Source organism: Belonocnema kinseyi, chromosome 2 (genome assembly GCF_010883055.1).
Source record: "Belonocnema kinseyi isolate 2016_QV_RU_SX_M_011 chromosome 2, B_treatae_v1, whole genome shotgun sequence".
Classification (NCBI taxonomy): domain Eukaryota; kingdom Metazoa; phylum Arthropoda; class Insecta; order Hymenoptera; family Cynipidae; genus Belonocnema; species Belonocnema kinseyi.
The window spans coordinates 103,215,164-103,228,268 of NC_046658.1; the positions used below are offsets into that span (position 1 = coordinate 103,215,164).

The 13,105-nt window shown below is 27.2% G+C and overlaps 1 protein-coding gene across 1 annotated transcript in view; it reads left to right on the forward strand.

Annotated features, from left to right (window-relative positions):
• The window catches only part of LOC117166897, a 29,999-nt gene extending 18,744 nt beyond the window's left edge, over nucleotides 1-11,255 (forward strand). Inside the window, exons 7-8 of the mRNA XM_033351336.1 lie at nucleotides 4,795-4,938; nucleotides 8,299-11,255. Coding sequence (XP_033207227.1) covers nucleotides 4,795-4,938; nucleotides 8,299-11,057 — 2,903 coding nt within the window. The 3' untranslated portion in view covers nucleotides 11,058-11,255. The remainder of the gene's footprint in view (nucleotides 1-4,794; nucleotides 4,939-8,298) is intronic.
• Nucleotides 11,256-13,105: the final 1,850 nt, after the last annotated feature.

Here is a 13,105-nt window from a genome sequence, read left to right on the forward strand (position 1 = left end):
TTGAAAATTTAATTTCATTTGATTGAAAATTAATTTTTTTAACTGAAAATTTATCTGTTTTAAATGAAGATTCCTCTTTTTTGGTTTTAAATTCCTGTATTTTATTGGAAATTCGAATTTTGTGGGAGAATATTTAAACTTCTTGGTGACTAATTAATTTTTTTAGTTTAAAATTGCTTTAAAATTTCAAATGTATTGTTGAAAATTCCTGTCCTTTGTGTGAAATTCATCTTTTTAGTTAAAAATTAGTTTTTTCTTATTTAGAATTAATTTTTAAAACTGAAACTGTAACTGCTGAAATTTTTTTGTCGAAATTTAATCTTTTTTAAAAAAATTTAATATTCTTTGTTGAAAACTATACTATTTTTTGAAAATTTAATTTCATTTGATTGAAAATTAATTTTTTTAACTGAAAATTTATCTGTTTTAAATGAAGATTCCTCTTTTTTGGTTTTAAATTCCTGTATTTCATTGGAAATTCGAATTTTGTGGGAGAATATTTAAACTTCTTGGTGACTAATTCATTTTTTTGGTTTAAAATTGATTTAAAAATTCAAATAGTTTGTTGAAAATTCCTGTCCTTTATGTGAAATGAACCTTTTTGGTTAGAAATTAGTTGTTTACTATTTATAATTAATTTTTTAAACTGAAAATGTAACTGCTGCAATTTTTTGTCGAAAATTAATCTTTTTTAATCGAAATTTAATCTTTGTTAAAAACTATACCTATACTATACATAAGTCTCATTTACTACTTGACTTTGCACTATGAAGAAAAAACATGTTTTTAAAAGGTTTTTTATATTTATTTTGTTATTTTTATGTATTTTTCCTATGATACGCATGGTTTTGTAGAACAAAGATACTGCTAGCGCCGCCGTACGGCCCTTTTTAACTCTCGTGATACATTTTTTGCATTGGGCAGTACATAGCGTTCTGAGCTGGTTATATTACTTTGAGAACGGTAACGAGAATGAGAATATAACCGAGAAATAAATTCTCTGAAAATGTATGAAAATCTTAGAGTTTATTTAATTAATAAAAAATTACATTTTTCGTTAACTTGCAAAGATTTTGGAAAAAAAATTCTTTCTTACTATAAAAGATGGCTTTTTAACAAAAGAATTGAATTTTCAACAAAATAATTAGATTTTTAACATAATAGTTGAATATTCAACCTTTCCACAAAAATGATGCATGTTTACCCAACAAAAATGAAATTTGAAACTACAAAATTATATTTTTACCAAAAAGGCGAATTTTTAAATAAAAAAGATCAATCTTAAAAAAATGGAAAAGGTACTTTTTCTGTTAAAAAATATTAAAAATACAAATCTTTAATAAAAAAAAGTGATTCAACCAAATCTTTCAAACAAATGAGTTGAATGCTCAAGCAAAGAAGAATGATTTCAAACAAAAAGTTTCATTTTTATTTCAGAAAAAAGAATAAAATTTCTTCTAAAACAGATGAAGTTTTAAATAAAAAATATATATTTAAAAAAAAAGTTGAATTTTCTTTTTCAAAAGATTTCAGTTGACTTTCCACGATGAAAATATGAATTTTTAAACAAGAAATAAGTTTCTACAAAAACAATTGAATTTTCACTCTAAAAAGACGAATTTTTAACCAAAAAGGATGACTTTTTAACAAAATTGTTGAATTCTCTACCAAATAATTGCATTTTTATTAACCAAAAAAAAGATGAAATTTCTCTTAAAGCAGAAGAATTTTTAATTACAAAAAAAATTGAATTTTCATCCAAAAACTATTGCAGTGCCTGCAAGCATTTCAGCTTTGCAAGGACAAAAAATATAATTTACAAAAAATAAGTATCTACGAAAAAAATCGAATTTTCAATCCAAAAAGACGAATATTTTCAACCATAAAGTATCAATTTTTAACAAGAGTTGAATTCTCTATAAAATAGTTGCAGTTTCATCCTAAAAAAATTAAATTTTGTACTAAAACAGATGAATTTGTAATAAAAAATGACAAATTTCTTTTTCAAGTGGAACTTTATTCAGAAAAGATTTCAGTTCATTTTTCAACACCAAAATATTAATTTTAAACAAAATGTAAATTTCCTACGAAATATTAAAATAAGAAAATAGTATAATAGTTTTATTTGCAACCAAACAGTTGAATTTTTATTTAAAAAACTGACACTTGACTTAAAACAGATGAATTTTTAATTAAATAAAAACAAAAATAAAATTTTAAAAATAATTACATTTTTAGCCAGAAAATATTTCAGTTATATTTTCAACACCGAATATTATATTTAAATAGTAGAATTTTTAACAAAAATGATGATTTTCAACAAAATTGTTGAATTTTCATCCAACAGTTGCATTCTATCAAAGAAAAATTTAATTTCTGCTAAAGCAGGTGAATTTTAAAATAATGAATACAAACTTTCAAAAAAAGAATTGCATTTTCAACCGAAAAGTTTCATTGTCATTCAAGAATGATGAAATTTCTCCTAAAACAGATGATTTAAAAAAAAAACTTTTAAAAAATAGTTTATTTTTCATCCAAAGAAGTTTTCAGTTCACTTTCTAACACCAAAATAAGAATAGTAAAAAATTTGCAACCAAAATGGATGTCTTTTAAAGAAAATTATTAAATTTTCAACTAAATAATGAAAATTATAACTAAAAGAATAATCTTCAGAAGAAAGTTGCGATTTTTTAAATTTCGAATCTGAAAGGATTGCATTTTTAAAGTTTTTAACTTGTCCTATTTTCGAAATTTTTTTCCTAAATTATTCAGATTCAAAATTCTTCAATTAAAAATAAGATTGTTAAATTTTGAATGCTTCGAATTACAAATGATACAATTTCAACTGATTTCTAATAAAATTGTCCGTTTAAAAAAATTGTAATCTGAAATTATTCAATTTGGAACGTTTTTAATTAGAAATAATACAGTTTTAATTCCTTTGAATTTTAAGTGAACGAATTTTCAAAATTATATTTGAAAAATATTTCACTTTTAAAGTTTGGAAATTGTCCTATTTTCGAAATTTTCTTATAATCTAAAATCATTGAAATTTGCGATTCTTGTATTTAAAGTAAAATTGTTTTATTTTATAAGCTTTAAATTAGAAATGATACAATTTCAAATCTTTTCTAATACATTTATCCAATTTTTTAAATTTAATCTAAAAGTGTACAACTTGAAACGTTTTTAATTAGAAATAATATTATTTGGAAAACTTGTCAAATAACTAAGTCCGAATCTATGCGTCCAAATTTTCCAAAGGCAGCATGGAGTGGGGTCTCTTTGTTCTACTTCGTGCGTTTGATTAAAAGAAAAACATTTATTTATAATTTAGAAATAAAATAAATTTTTAAGCGTAAAGCTACGATTAAAATAAAATGTTACTAAATAAGTACCAGGATGAACAATTTTATACTTTATAAATTTGAAGCTGACTATTTAAAAAAGAAGTAGCGCTTGGTATTTCATAATTTTATTATTTAATGCTAGTATTCATTTAGTAATTTGAGGCAATTGAATTTTGTGGTTAGCGTTTCAGTCGAATAGTGTTAATTAATTAATAAGCTACTGTTTTGCATGTTTTAAATTCCTGAATATGCCGAAGCTAAATAATAATTTATATTAAACCGTTCAAAGATTATCTTTGAACCGTTGACATATAATGTGAAAAATACAAGTATTGTTCAAAATCATAAATGCTTAAATTCTCTTAAATTCTCTTAAATTCTGTCATATTTTCGGTTATATAACTTGATCTTAAATTTTCGGGAATTTAAGAACTCTAGCAGTACAATGGAAGCACCCGCTTGGTTATCAAGATTGAATGTCTATTTCTTTTTATAAAACATTCGACTTTTTAGCTTAAATTCTTAACTTTCGCATTGAAAATTCCTCTCTTTTGGTAGAAGATTCATATTTTGTTGTGGAAAATCCAACTATTTGGTTAAAAATTTAAATGCTTAATTAGAAGTTCAACTATTTTGTTGCAAATTCGTATTGTAAATTTACTTTATATACTGTACAATACTGTAAATTGAACTTTCATTTTTATTGAAAATCAATCCATTTTTTAGTAGAAACTTGAACTGTTTGGTCGCAAATTCATGTATTTTGTTGAAAATCCAACTATTTGATTGAAAATTGATATATATATTTTAATTTCGTTCTTCTTTGGTATACAATTTATCTTCTTGGATTAATATTTTTGGTTAAAAATTCATCTATTTCATTGAAATTTATCTCTTGTGGTAGAAATTCCATATTTTTTGTTTAAAAATATAACTGTTTTATTGTATTAAAATATTTTCTTAAATATTCTTCATTCTGTTTAAAATATTAACTATTACATTTTTCGTCGAGAATCCATCTTGTTTTGTTGATAATTAAACTCCTTGGCTAAAAATTAAACTGCTTCGTTAAAAACTAATTATTTTGTTTTATGATTTATCATTTCAGTTAAAATTTAATCTCTTTCTTTACATATTTAACTATTTTTTTCTTCTGATAAATGATTTGCTCAAAATTGATCTATTCCATTTATGGTTGAAAATTCATCATTTTATTTCCCAATATTCCCGTATATTCATGAAAAATCACCCTATTTACCCTGATTTTGGAGCATTTGAGGCTGTAAAGACTGTAGCTTTTAGATTACTTTATTATATAATTTAGATTATTTTAGTTTATAATTTTTTGGTTTTCTAGTTCGCATTGGAAAGCATCAAAATATAAATACGGCAGTCCTGTTAATTATACTATGAAATGAGTTATAAAAAAGTTATTTTTTTGCAGCTTCCAATACAGATCTTCTAACAGATCTTGGTGGTTTCAATGCTCCTTCCATGTTATCATCGGTGGGACAAACAAATAATGTCAATAACGCAAATATTTTTAATTCCATGAATTCTACACCGTCTCTCATCACCGACTCCATAGGTAAGCTGAATTAAATTAATTTTAATTTGAAGCTCCTGAAAACCTTTTTTTACTCAGATACGATCTGATTATGAAGTTTGGAATTTTTAATAACAATTCTAATATAAACAAGCGAGACCATTTGTTTTAAGTCCAGTATTTTGAAGTTGCAGTATTTATCAGAGCTTACTGTAACATAAAAATTTCAGAAAATATAAAACCCTGGGGTTCTGTTGTTTTTATTTTTACTTGAAAAGCGATTGTTTAAAGTCGGTGCCGATAAAAAATCTTTAAGAGAGTTCACATTTCTATTAAATACATATTTTTGTTGTAATTGTTTTCAATAAATCAAACTCTTTTCGAGCCAATGTTTTTAATATTTTTCAAAATCAGTGGACTTTTTTAATTTGACTTAATAGTGGACTCCATAAAAATAGAAATCATTATTTTTGACCCTTAAGAAGTTAAATTCTTTATTTTTTCATTGATATTCAAAATTTCTCAAAACGTTTTTTTTTTTAATTCAAATAAATTTTCGTTGAATCCCTAGTGGAAATACGTTTACAAAAAAATGTAACCAAACAGACATTTTGGCAGGAAACTTAAACTTAAATATTTACATTTAATTACAATCGAAAATTATAGGAAAGCAAAACTTTTGTTTATTATCCGAGGTCGAAAAAAATAAATGACTAAAATAAATAGTAAAACAATATACAAAAAAAAATCATCAAAATATTAGACAAACGTTCTAATTTCCCGTGATTTTTTTTGTAATTTATTGTATTATATGGTAATCTTTTTCAAGAGAACTTTGAAATAAATTTGTTTCTTTTAAACCCGTTATTTAATTGAAATGCGAAAAGTAATTTTAATATTTAAGTCTCTTATGAAAAAAACATCTCGTTTAAAAGAAATCTTGGTACTGAAAAGTTTTTTTTATTTATTAAGAAATCATTGATCTTTTTACTCATTACAGAATAAATGAAAGAGATTTCTAAGCATCTTTTGCAGGCTTTACCAATTATTTTATTCATTGTAATGAGTATATATTGTGAAGAATTCTATAAGTTTTCAACTTACAAATTATGAAAAATTATTGGTTTAAAATTTCGGTGTTTATTCAGTTTTACCATTAGAATGAGCCATGGTCAGATGACACCATATTTCATATGTTTCATAACTATTTGACAAAGATTTTAAAACTTTCAAAAGATATTAGATATTAAAGATATTAAAAGAGGTATAGTAAATCAAATTTCTAAGATTACAAATATGTTAATGATTTCAAATGAATGAAAAAGATTTCGGAAAGATTTTACAAATATTTCAAAGATTTCATAAAAATTTAATAAAGATTTAAAAGAATACAAGAATTCCAAAGATTTCAAAAAGTGTATAGTACACCAGATTTCGAAGATTTAAAAACATTTCAAGGATTTGAAACGATTTCAAAAAGTTTCAAAATATTTTAGAAGATTTTTAAAGATTTTGCTAAAATTTCACATAAATTTCATAATTTCAACAAATAGAAAAGAGTTCACAAACAAAGATTTAAAAGAAATTTCACCAATAATTTTTAAAAGATTTCAAAGATTTCACAACAATTTCTTAAAGATTTCGAACATTTCCAAAGATTTGAAAACTTTCAAAAGATTTTAAAGATTTAAAAAAATAACCCATGTTTCTAAGATTTCAAAAGATTTGACACGGATTAAAAATATTTGTATGTTTTAAAATAATTATAAAATATTCCACAGATATTTCAAAAATTTAATACAGATTTCAAAAGAATGCAAGAATTCCAAAGATTTGAATAAGGGTACACCAGACTCCAAATATTAAAAAAAAAATTGAAGATTTAAAACGATTTCAAACGTATTCAAAATATTTTAGAAGATTTGTAAATATTTCACTAAGATTTTAAATGATTCAATGATTTTGCCGAATAAAGATTTGAAAGATTTACAAAGGGCGTGTACACCAAATGTAAATTATTTAACAACAATTTCACAAAGTTTTTAAAACTTTCAAAAGATTTACAGGAGTTTAAAGATTTGAAAAATGTTACACTGCACCAGATTTCAAAGCTTTTAAAACATTGTGAAGATTTGAAAATATTTCGGTGAGATTGCAAAACATTTTAGAAAATTAGAAAAGATTTCACAAACAAAGATTTAAGAAAAAGTGTCACAAATATTTCAAAACATTTGACAACGATTTCACAAAAATTTCCAAAAGGTTTCGAATATTTCATAAAGATTGCAAGGATTTCATAAAGATTTAAAAAAATTTGAAAAGTAAAGCAAATTTCTAAGATTTCAAAAGATTTTACACAAATTAAAAATATTTCAATGATTTCAAATAAATACAAAACTTTCACAAATATTTGAAAGATATAAAAATTTCATTAGGATTTTAAAACAACACAAAAATTCCAAACATTTCAAATATTTCAATGAATTTAAACGAACACAAAAGATTTCCTAAACAAAGATTGAAGAAAGCTTTTACAAATATCTAAAAAGTTTCAAAAAAATTCCTCAAGTTTTCAGATTTCCAATATTTTACAAACATTTAAAAATATTCCAAAAGATTTCAAAGAAATTTCAAGATTTCACGGAGATTTTAAGTACTTCAAGAGATTTCAAAAAATTCAAAAAGATTTCAAGGCATTTAAAGACGACTTCTGTTCGCAACAATTTAAGAATTTGTTCATTTATGGTTCTGCTTTATTTAAAAATTTCTGGCCAATAAAAATTGAAATTGCTAATTTCTTAAATCTTTAGCAAACAAGTTTGTTAATTATTTTAATTAATTCATTATTATTATGACCGCAGAAATTGAAAGAAAAAATTTGGATTTAAAAAAAATTAATTTGAGGAAATTTTGAGTAACGTACTAAAATTTTCTAATTGAAAGTTTGAAGGGTCGAAAATAGTGATTTATATTTTTTCTAGAGTTTAATGGAAAAGTAGTACAAAAAATGTATTCCGTAAGAGATCTACATCTTTCATTTAAACAATTTTTCAATGCAGCCAATAATTTTGAAGTCATTCCTCGGAACATTTTTTTTGTCATAACTAAATTTTGCAGTTATTTAAAAAAAGGAAAAGCAAAGGACCCCAATGTCTTTATTTTTTTAAATTTGTACTTTGATCTACGTCTAGTATTAATTCTACCTAAAAGAGGCTTTCAACGTTGAGTTAAAAAATTCCTGAGTATAAAAAGGCTTTGTCGATTGCTTCAATACTAATGAGTAAAACGTATTCGCGTTTCGTGATACCGAAGAAAAGCATGCGCATCCATTCTGAAATAAGTTGTTTATTCGTTTCTCTCAACATTGAAACATAATGCCCCCAAGTTAGCCTTTCCTTGCAGCCTCAAGACCGGAAGAAACATTGAAAACGGAAGATTTCTCAAAACACTCTGCAGATTCGCTGTTGAAATTTTTGCAATCTGCTGGGACCATTAAGGCGCAAACGGATCTTCAACAATTGAAAAGACTGCTCGAAAAATATCTAGACTTTTTCCCTGGATGTCTCACGCCTCAAAAATACCTTTATTTAGATCAGGATATCGAAATAGACACTCTGCTCTACGGAAATATATTAGATAAAATCATCGAAATTTTCGATCACAATTGGCCCTTATCGAGCAGCTCCTTAGATCCCCTGATAAAGAATCTCTTCGTCGTCGAGGGATGTACAACTCAAATGTTTCATGAATCTATTTTGAGTTTGACTAACGCCTTAAAGGAAACTGAAAAGGAGTCCAAGATTTTGTGCATTTCTTTTATTCTAGACGAATTGCTGAGGAGTGATGCCTTGTTTTCAGCGATCATAAATTCCTCCATGAGTTGCCGAGTCATGGAAGAAAATTCGAGACCGTTGGAAAAAGAACATGAAGAAAAGGCTTGGGAGAGTATTGTGCAAGTTCTAGTTTCTCTGCCCAATAGAGTAGCTAATAAAGCAAAGAAGAAAATGCCAGATTCATTTTTACCAAAGATGTATGCAAAAATAATCAGTTTTCATCTGACTCGATCAATATCGTTTCTAAACGATGGCTTGCAGTTTGGGGTAAAAGCTAACGTCCAAATACTTTCGTTACTTTTGAGTAAAATGTTTCTGGTGATGGATTCAAGTCACCTTGTTCCTTTGATTGATATATTTTCAGAATTTTGTTTCGAAAATAAAGACGATATAAAGTCATTCATACAACTGATATTAGCTGGAATGGATAGACGAAGTGTCGAAACCATAGTCATTTTAATTTTGAAGCACTGCAGTGTCGGTGTGAGTGATATTTTAGGAAATTTGGCTACCAATCAAACCTGGAAATATACCCTGACTACAAAAGTGCCACTGATGTCATGGTATGATGACGAGAATTTAATACGGAATTTAATTTCGTATTTGAGTTCCTTTCATAGTGAGCGTATTTTGAATGAATTGCTACTGAAACTACTCGACATTTGGGGTGATAAGAGCGTTCTAAATCACACTTCTTTTGAACAGCATCTTTATCTTACTAAACTGATCGTTCTGTCAATGAGATCTTTAAAAGGCCGTTTGACGATGTCTGAAAAAGTTGCAATCAAACAATTAGTTTCTAATGGAATTCGTACCCACTTGGAATCCACGCTGGTCTTGAATGTGGCGATTGGTATGATTACGGGCGAGATAATTACCGAAATTGTAAACGAAGATGGCTCTCCGAAGCTACAGTTCGAGTATGAATCTCTGCAGGAAGATGCTAAACTATTGGTTCAAAAGATCAGGCAACTGGAGATTGGTCAGAACGGATCTAAAACCAGGGACAAAAGTGATTTATCGCTTGGCATTTTAGAATTTACTTCTACGGGTGCAAGAAAAATGTATGATCTGGGTGCCAAGTGCAAGATTATTGATTTTCAAGTGGAAGAGCCAAAAAGTGATGCATCTAATCAATCTAAAGTTGCCTCTGATGCTGCTCAAGAAATTAAAAATTTAAAAGCGCAACATATTGAAGAGGAACTGGACAGTGATGATGATTTAGTTCCCTACGACATGTCGAACGACCGAAAAATCTCTGAAATGTCGAGACCCGCCTATCTCCGAGATCTGCGAGACAACCTTGTCAACACGGAATCAAATCAAAATCCCGAAATATTCTCGGAGAGTGTGAAAGTCGCCGAGGAATTAATTTTGTCCCAGCTTCCAGGTGATGATGCCTCTTTCGGCTTGGAACTTTTGGAAATTCTCGTAACCCTCAGGGAAAATTGTCACACTGAGAACTTTGAAGTTCTCACGTTTAGAGCCTGTGCGGCAATCGTGACTGTATTTCCGAAAGAGTGTGCCGAGTACTTGTGTCGAGAATTCTACAGCAAACCAGAAAACCATTCTGTAAGCCAGCGAATTTTCTTCCTGGAAATCTTATCAGAATCTGCCAAGAGACTTTCAAGGTTCGAAATTCCTCCTGAATCAATGGAAGTTGAGATTCCGAAGAAAAAGAAACGCCTCTCGAAACCAGTGTCACTGTTTATAAACCCAGAGGAGAAGAATAAACATGAAACGCTCTATGACGATGATTTTGAAGCGGCCAAAAGTAGCAAGAGTATTGATTGGGAGGAAATCGTTCAGAAGAGAATTGACTCGAAAACTAAACGATTTGCACACCCGATGAAGATACCGAAGACGATGCTGAATAAGTTTGCGAATGTGTCAACCTCTTTTTTCTATCCTTTGCTCTATGGATTTTGTCGTCAGGGAACATACGTCTACAGTATCCCAGAAGAATTAGCGGATCATGACAACTTTTTGTTGGTTGCTTTCCTAAAAACGTTGGCCACGATTATGGTTGCTGCTCAGAATTGTCCTTCGAGTACAAAAATGGGAAAAGAAATAATTGATTTAGTTTGGATACTGAGGTATCACAGAGAGGCGAAAGTTAGATTAAGCGCGATAGAAAATATAGCTGCTGTTGTCAGTACGGTTTCAAATGAGCGTTTACTTAATGAGTTATTTGAACCTTTGATGGAGGTTCGATTGTGGCTTGTAGATATGACACAGAAAGTCGTGGGAGGAGAACCTGATAGTAATTGTCGGAAGTTAGGGCTGCAAGTACTTTTTCTGATTGATTCTATTTTTAATCAACGTTAGTGTTTATTTATGATTAAGGAGATACGTACGTTGTGAGAGTATACACTCTTAAGAGTGATAATATTTGACATTTTTATATTTTTAGTCGTAAAGTTGGTAATTTAAGATAGAAATAGGTGAAGAAAATTAGAGTAGGCATGTCTTTGTAAAACGTGATCTAAAATTCGTCGGGGTTTATTAATAAATTTTAAATATAAATTTTAGTTTTTTTTTTAATTTTTCAAATACACGATGATTGAGAGAACCTTTACGACTCTAGACAGGGTGGCTGCAGGTCAGAGAAAACCTGGATATCAAGGAATTTGTTTGGTCAAGAAAAAGTAAGAGATTTTGAAAAAAAATTGCACAAGTCAAGGAATTTTTTATAAGAAGTTTTGGGTTAACCATTATTGCATTCAGGTCTATATCTCTTTCTAAATTTTCCTGGGTTCTTTTGAAACACTTTCGGTTTTTTTCTACGTGATGTTTAATTGATTTAATTAATTTGAAGGAATGCCAAAGCTTTTAGAGTATTTTTCAAAAATCTACGGATTTTTTAGAGCTTTAGAAAATGTCAAGAGATTTCAAAATATTTGAAAGGATTTGAAATATCTTAGGGCATTTTTCATAGATATCGATTCATAGATACAAAGATTTTTTTGTGCTTTTTCAACCGCGATTTTAAATATGAATCCGATGGTAAAAAAATTGAGACAAGTCATTCGATGTAAAATATTCTGAACATTCGATTGGTGCTGTTAGAATTTTGAAAATAATTCATATTAAGAAAGTTTTATTTGTTTATTTAACAAAAAACACGAAATTTCGAATGACAAATTTTTCATTTCATATTATTACACGGAAACCGTTTTTGGATTTTTATAATTTGTGCATTTTTTTAGTCCATGATATAATATAATTTGATAATTTGATATATAATATAATTTGATATTTATTGAACAATTTTAGTAATTTTTGGCCGCAATATTGGATCCTTCATATTGAATTTATGAAAACTGATAATGGATTTGTAATCAGCGACCCAAAAAAAAACCATGTATACTAACTTTTATAGAAATTGAACAATTTTCGAAATTTTTGGCCGCCATATTGGATCCGTCATCTTGAATTTAAATCTAAATTGAATCTAAATTAGCAAAACATTTTCGGCTTTAAGCCGCCATATTGGATAATGCAATCTTGAATTTGAACAAATCTATACATGGATTTTGAAAGTTAGCTTCCATGGACGCAAGAAATCCACAAATTATAAAAATCCAAAAACAGTTTCTGTGGAAAAATATAAAATGAAAAATTTGTGCCGTTCGAAATTTCGTGTTTTTTGTTAAATAAACAAATAAAACTTTGTTAATATGAATTTTTTCAAAATTCTGACAGCACCCATTGAAAGTTCAGAAAATTTTACATCGAATATTACTTGTCTCAATTTTTTTACAATCAGATTCACATTTAAAATCTAGGTTGAAAAAAGCATAAAAGAATCGTCCGTTTATGCGTTAATGGATTAAAAAAATTCTAAGGCTATTTAAGAGTTTTTAAATGTTTCAGTAAGTATTTTTAAACATTCCAAGGAATTTTCAAGAGCTTTTAAAGGTCTCAAGCTATTTCAAAAGATTTCAATGGATTTCAAGTTTTTTTTAGGATATTCTAAAAGATTCCAGAGATTTGTAAATAGATTTCAATCATTTAAAGGATTTTCAAAGAATTTTAAAGATTATATAGTATTTAAAAAAATCTCATGCTATTTAAGAGTTTTAAAATTTCTCAAGAAATTTCCAAAGATTTTAAAGGATTTGACATATGTTAGATTATTTTTAGTACTTTTCAATAATTTGAACTGATTTCATAAAATTTGAAGCATTTTAGGGTATTTTTAAAAATGCGAAGGAATTTTTAATAATTTCAATAATTTGAAGGGATTTTAAAGATAGGGTATTTTTAAACATTCCAAGGAATTTTTGATAGATTTATATAGTTTGAAAGGATTTCAAAGAATTAAAAAGATTTTAGAGTATTTCAAAAAATTCGAAGGACTTATAATAGATTTA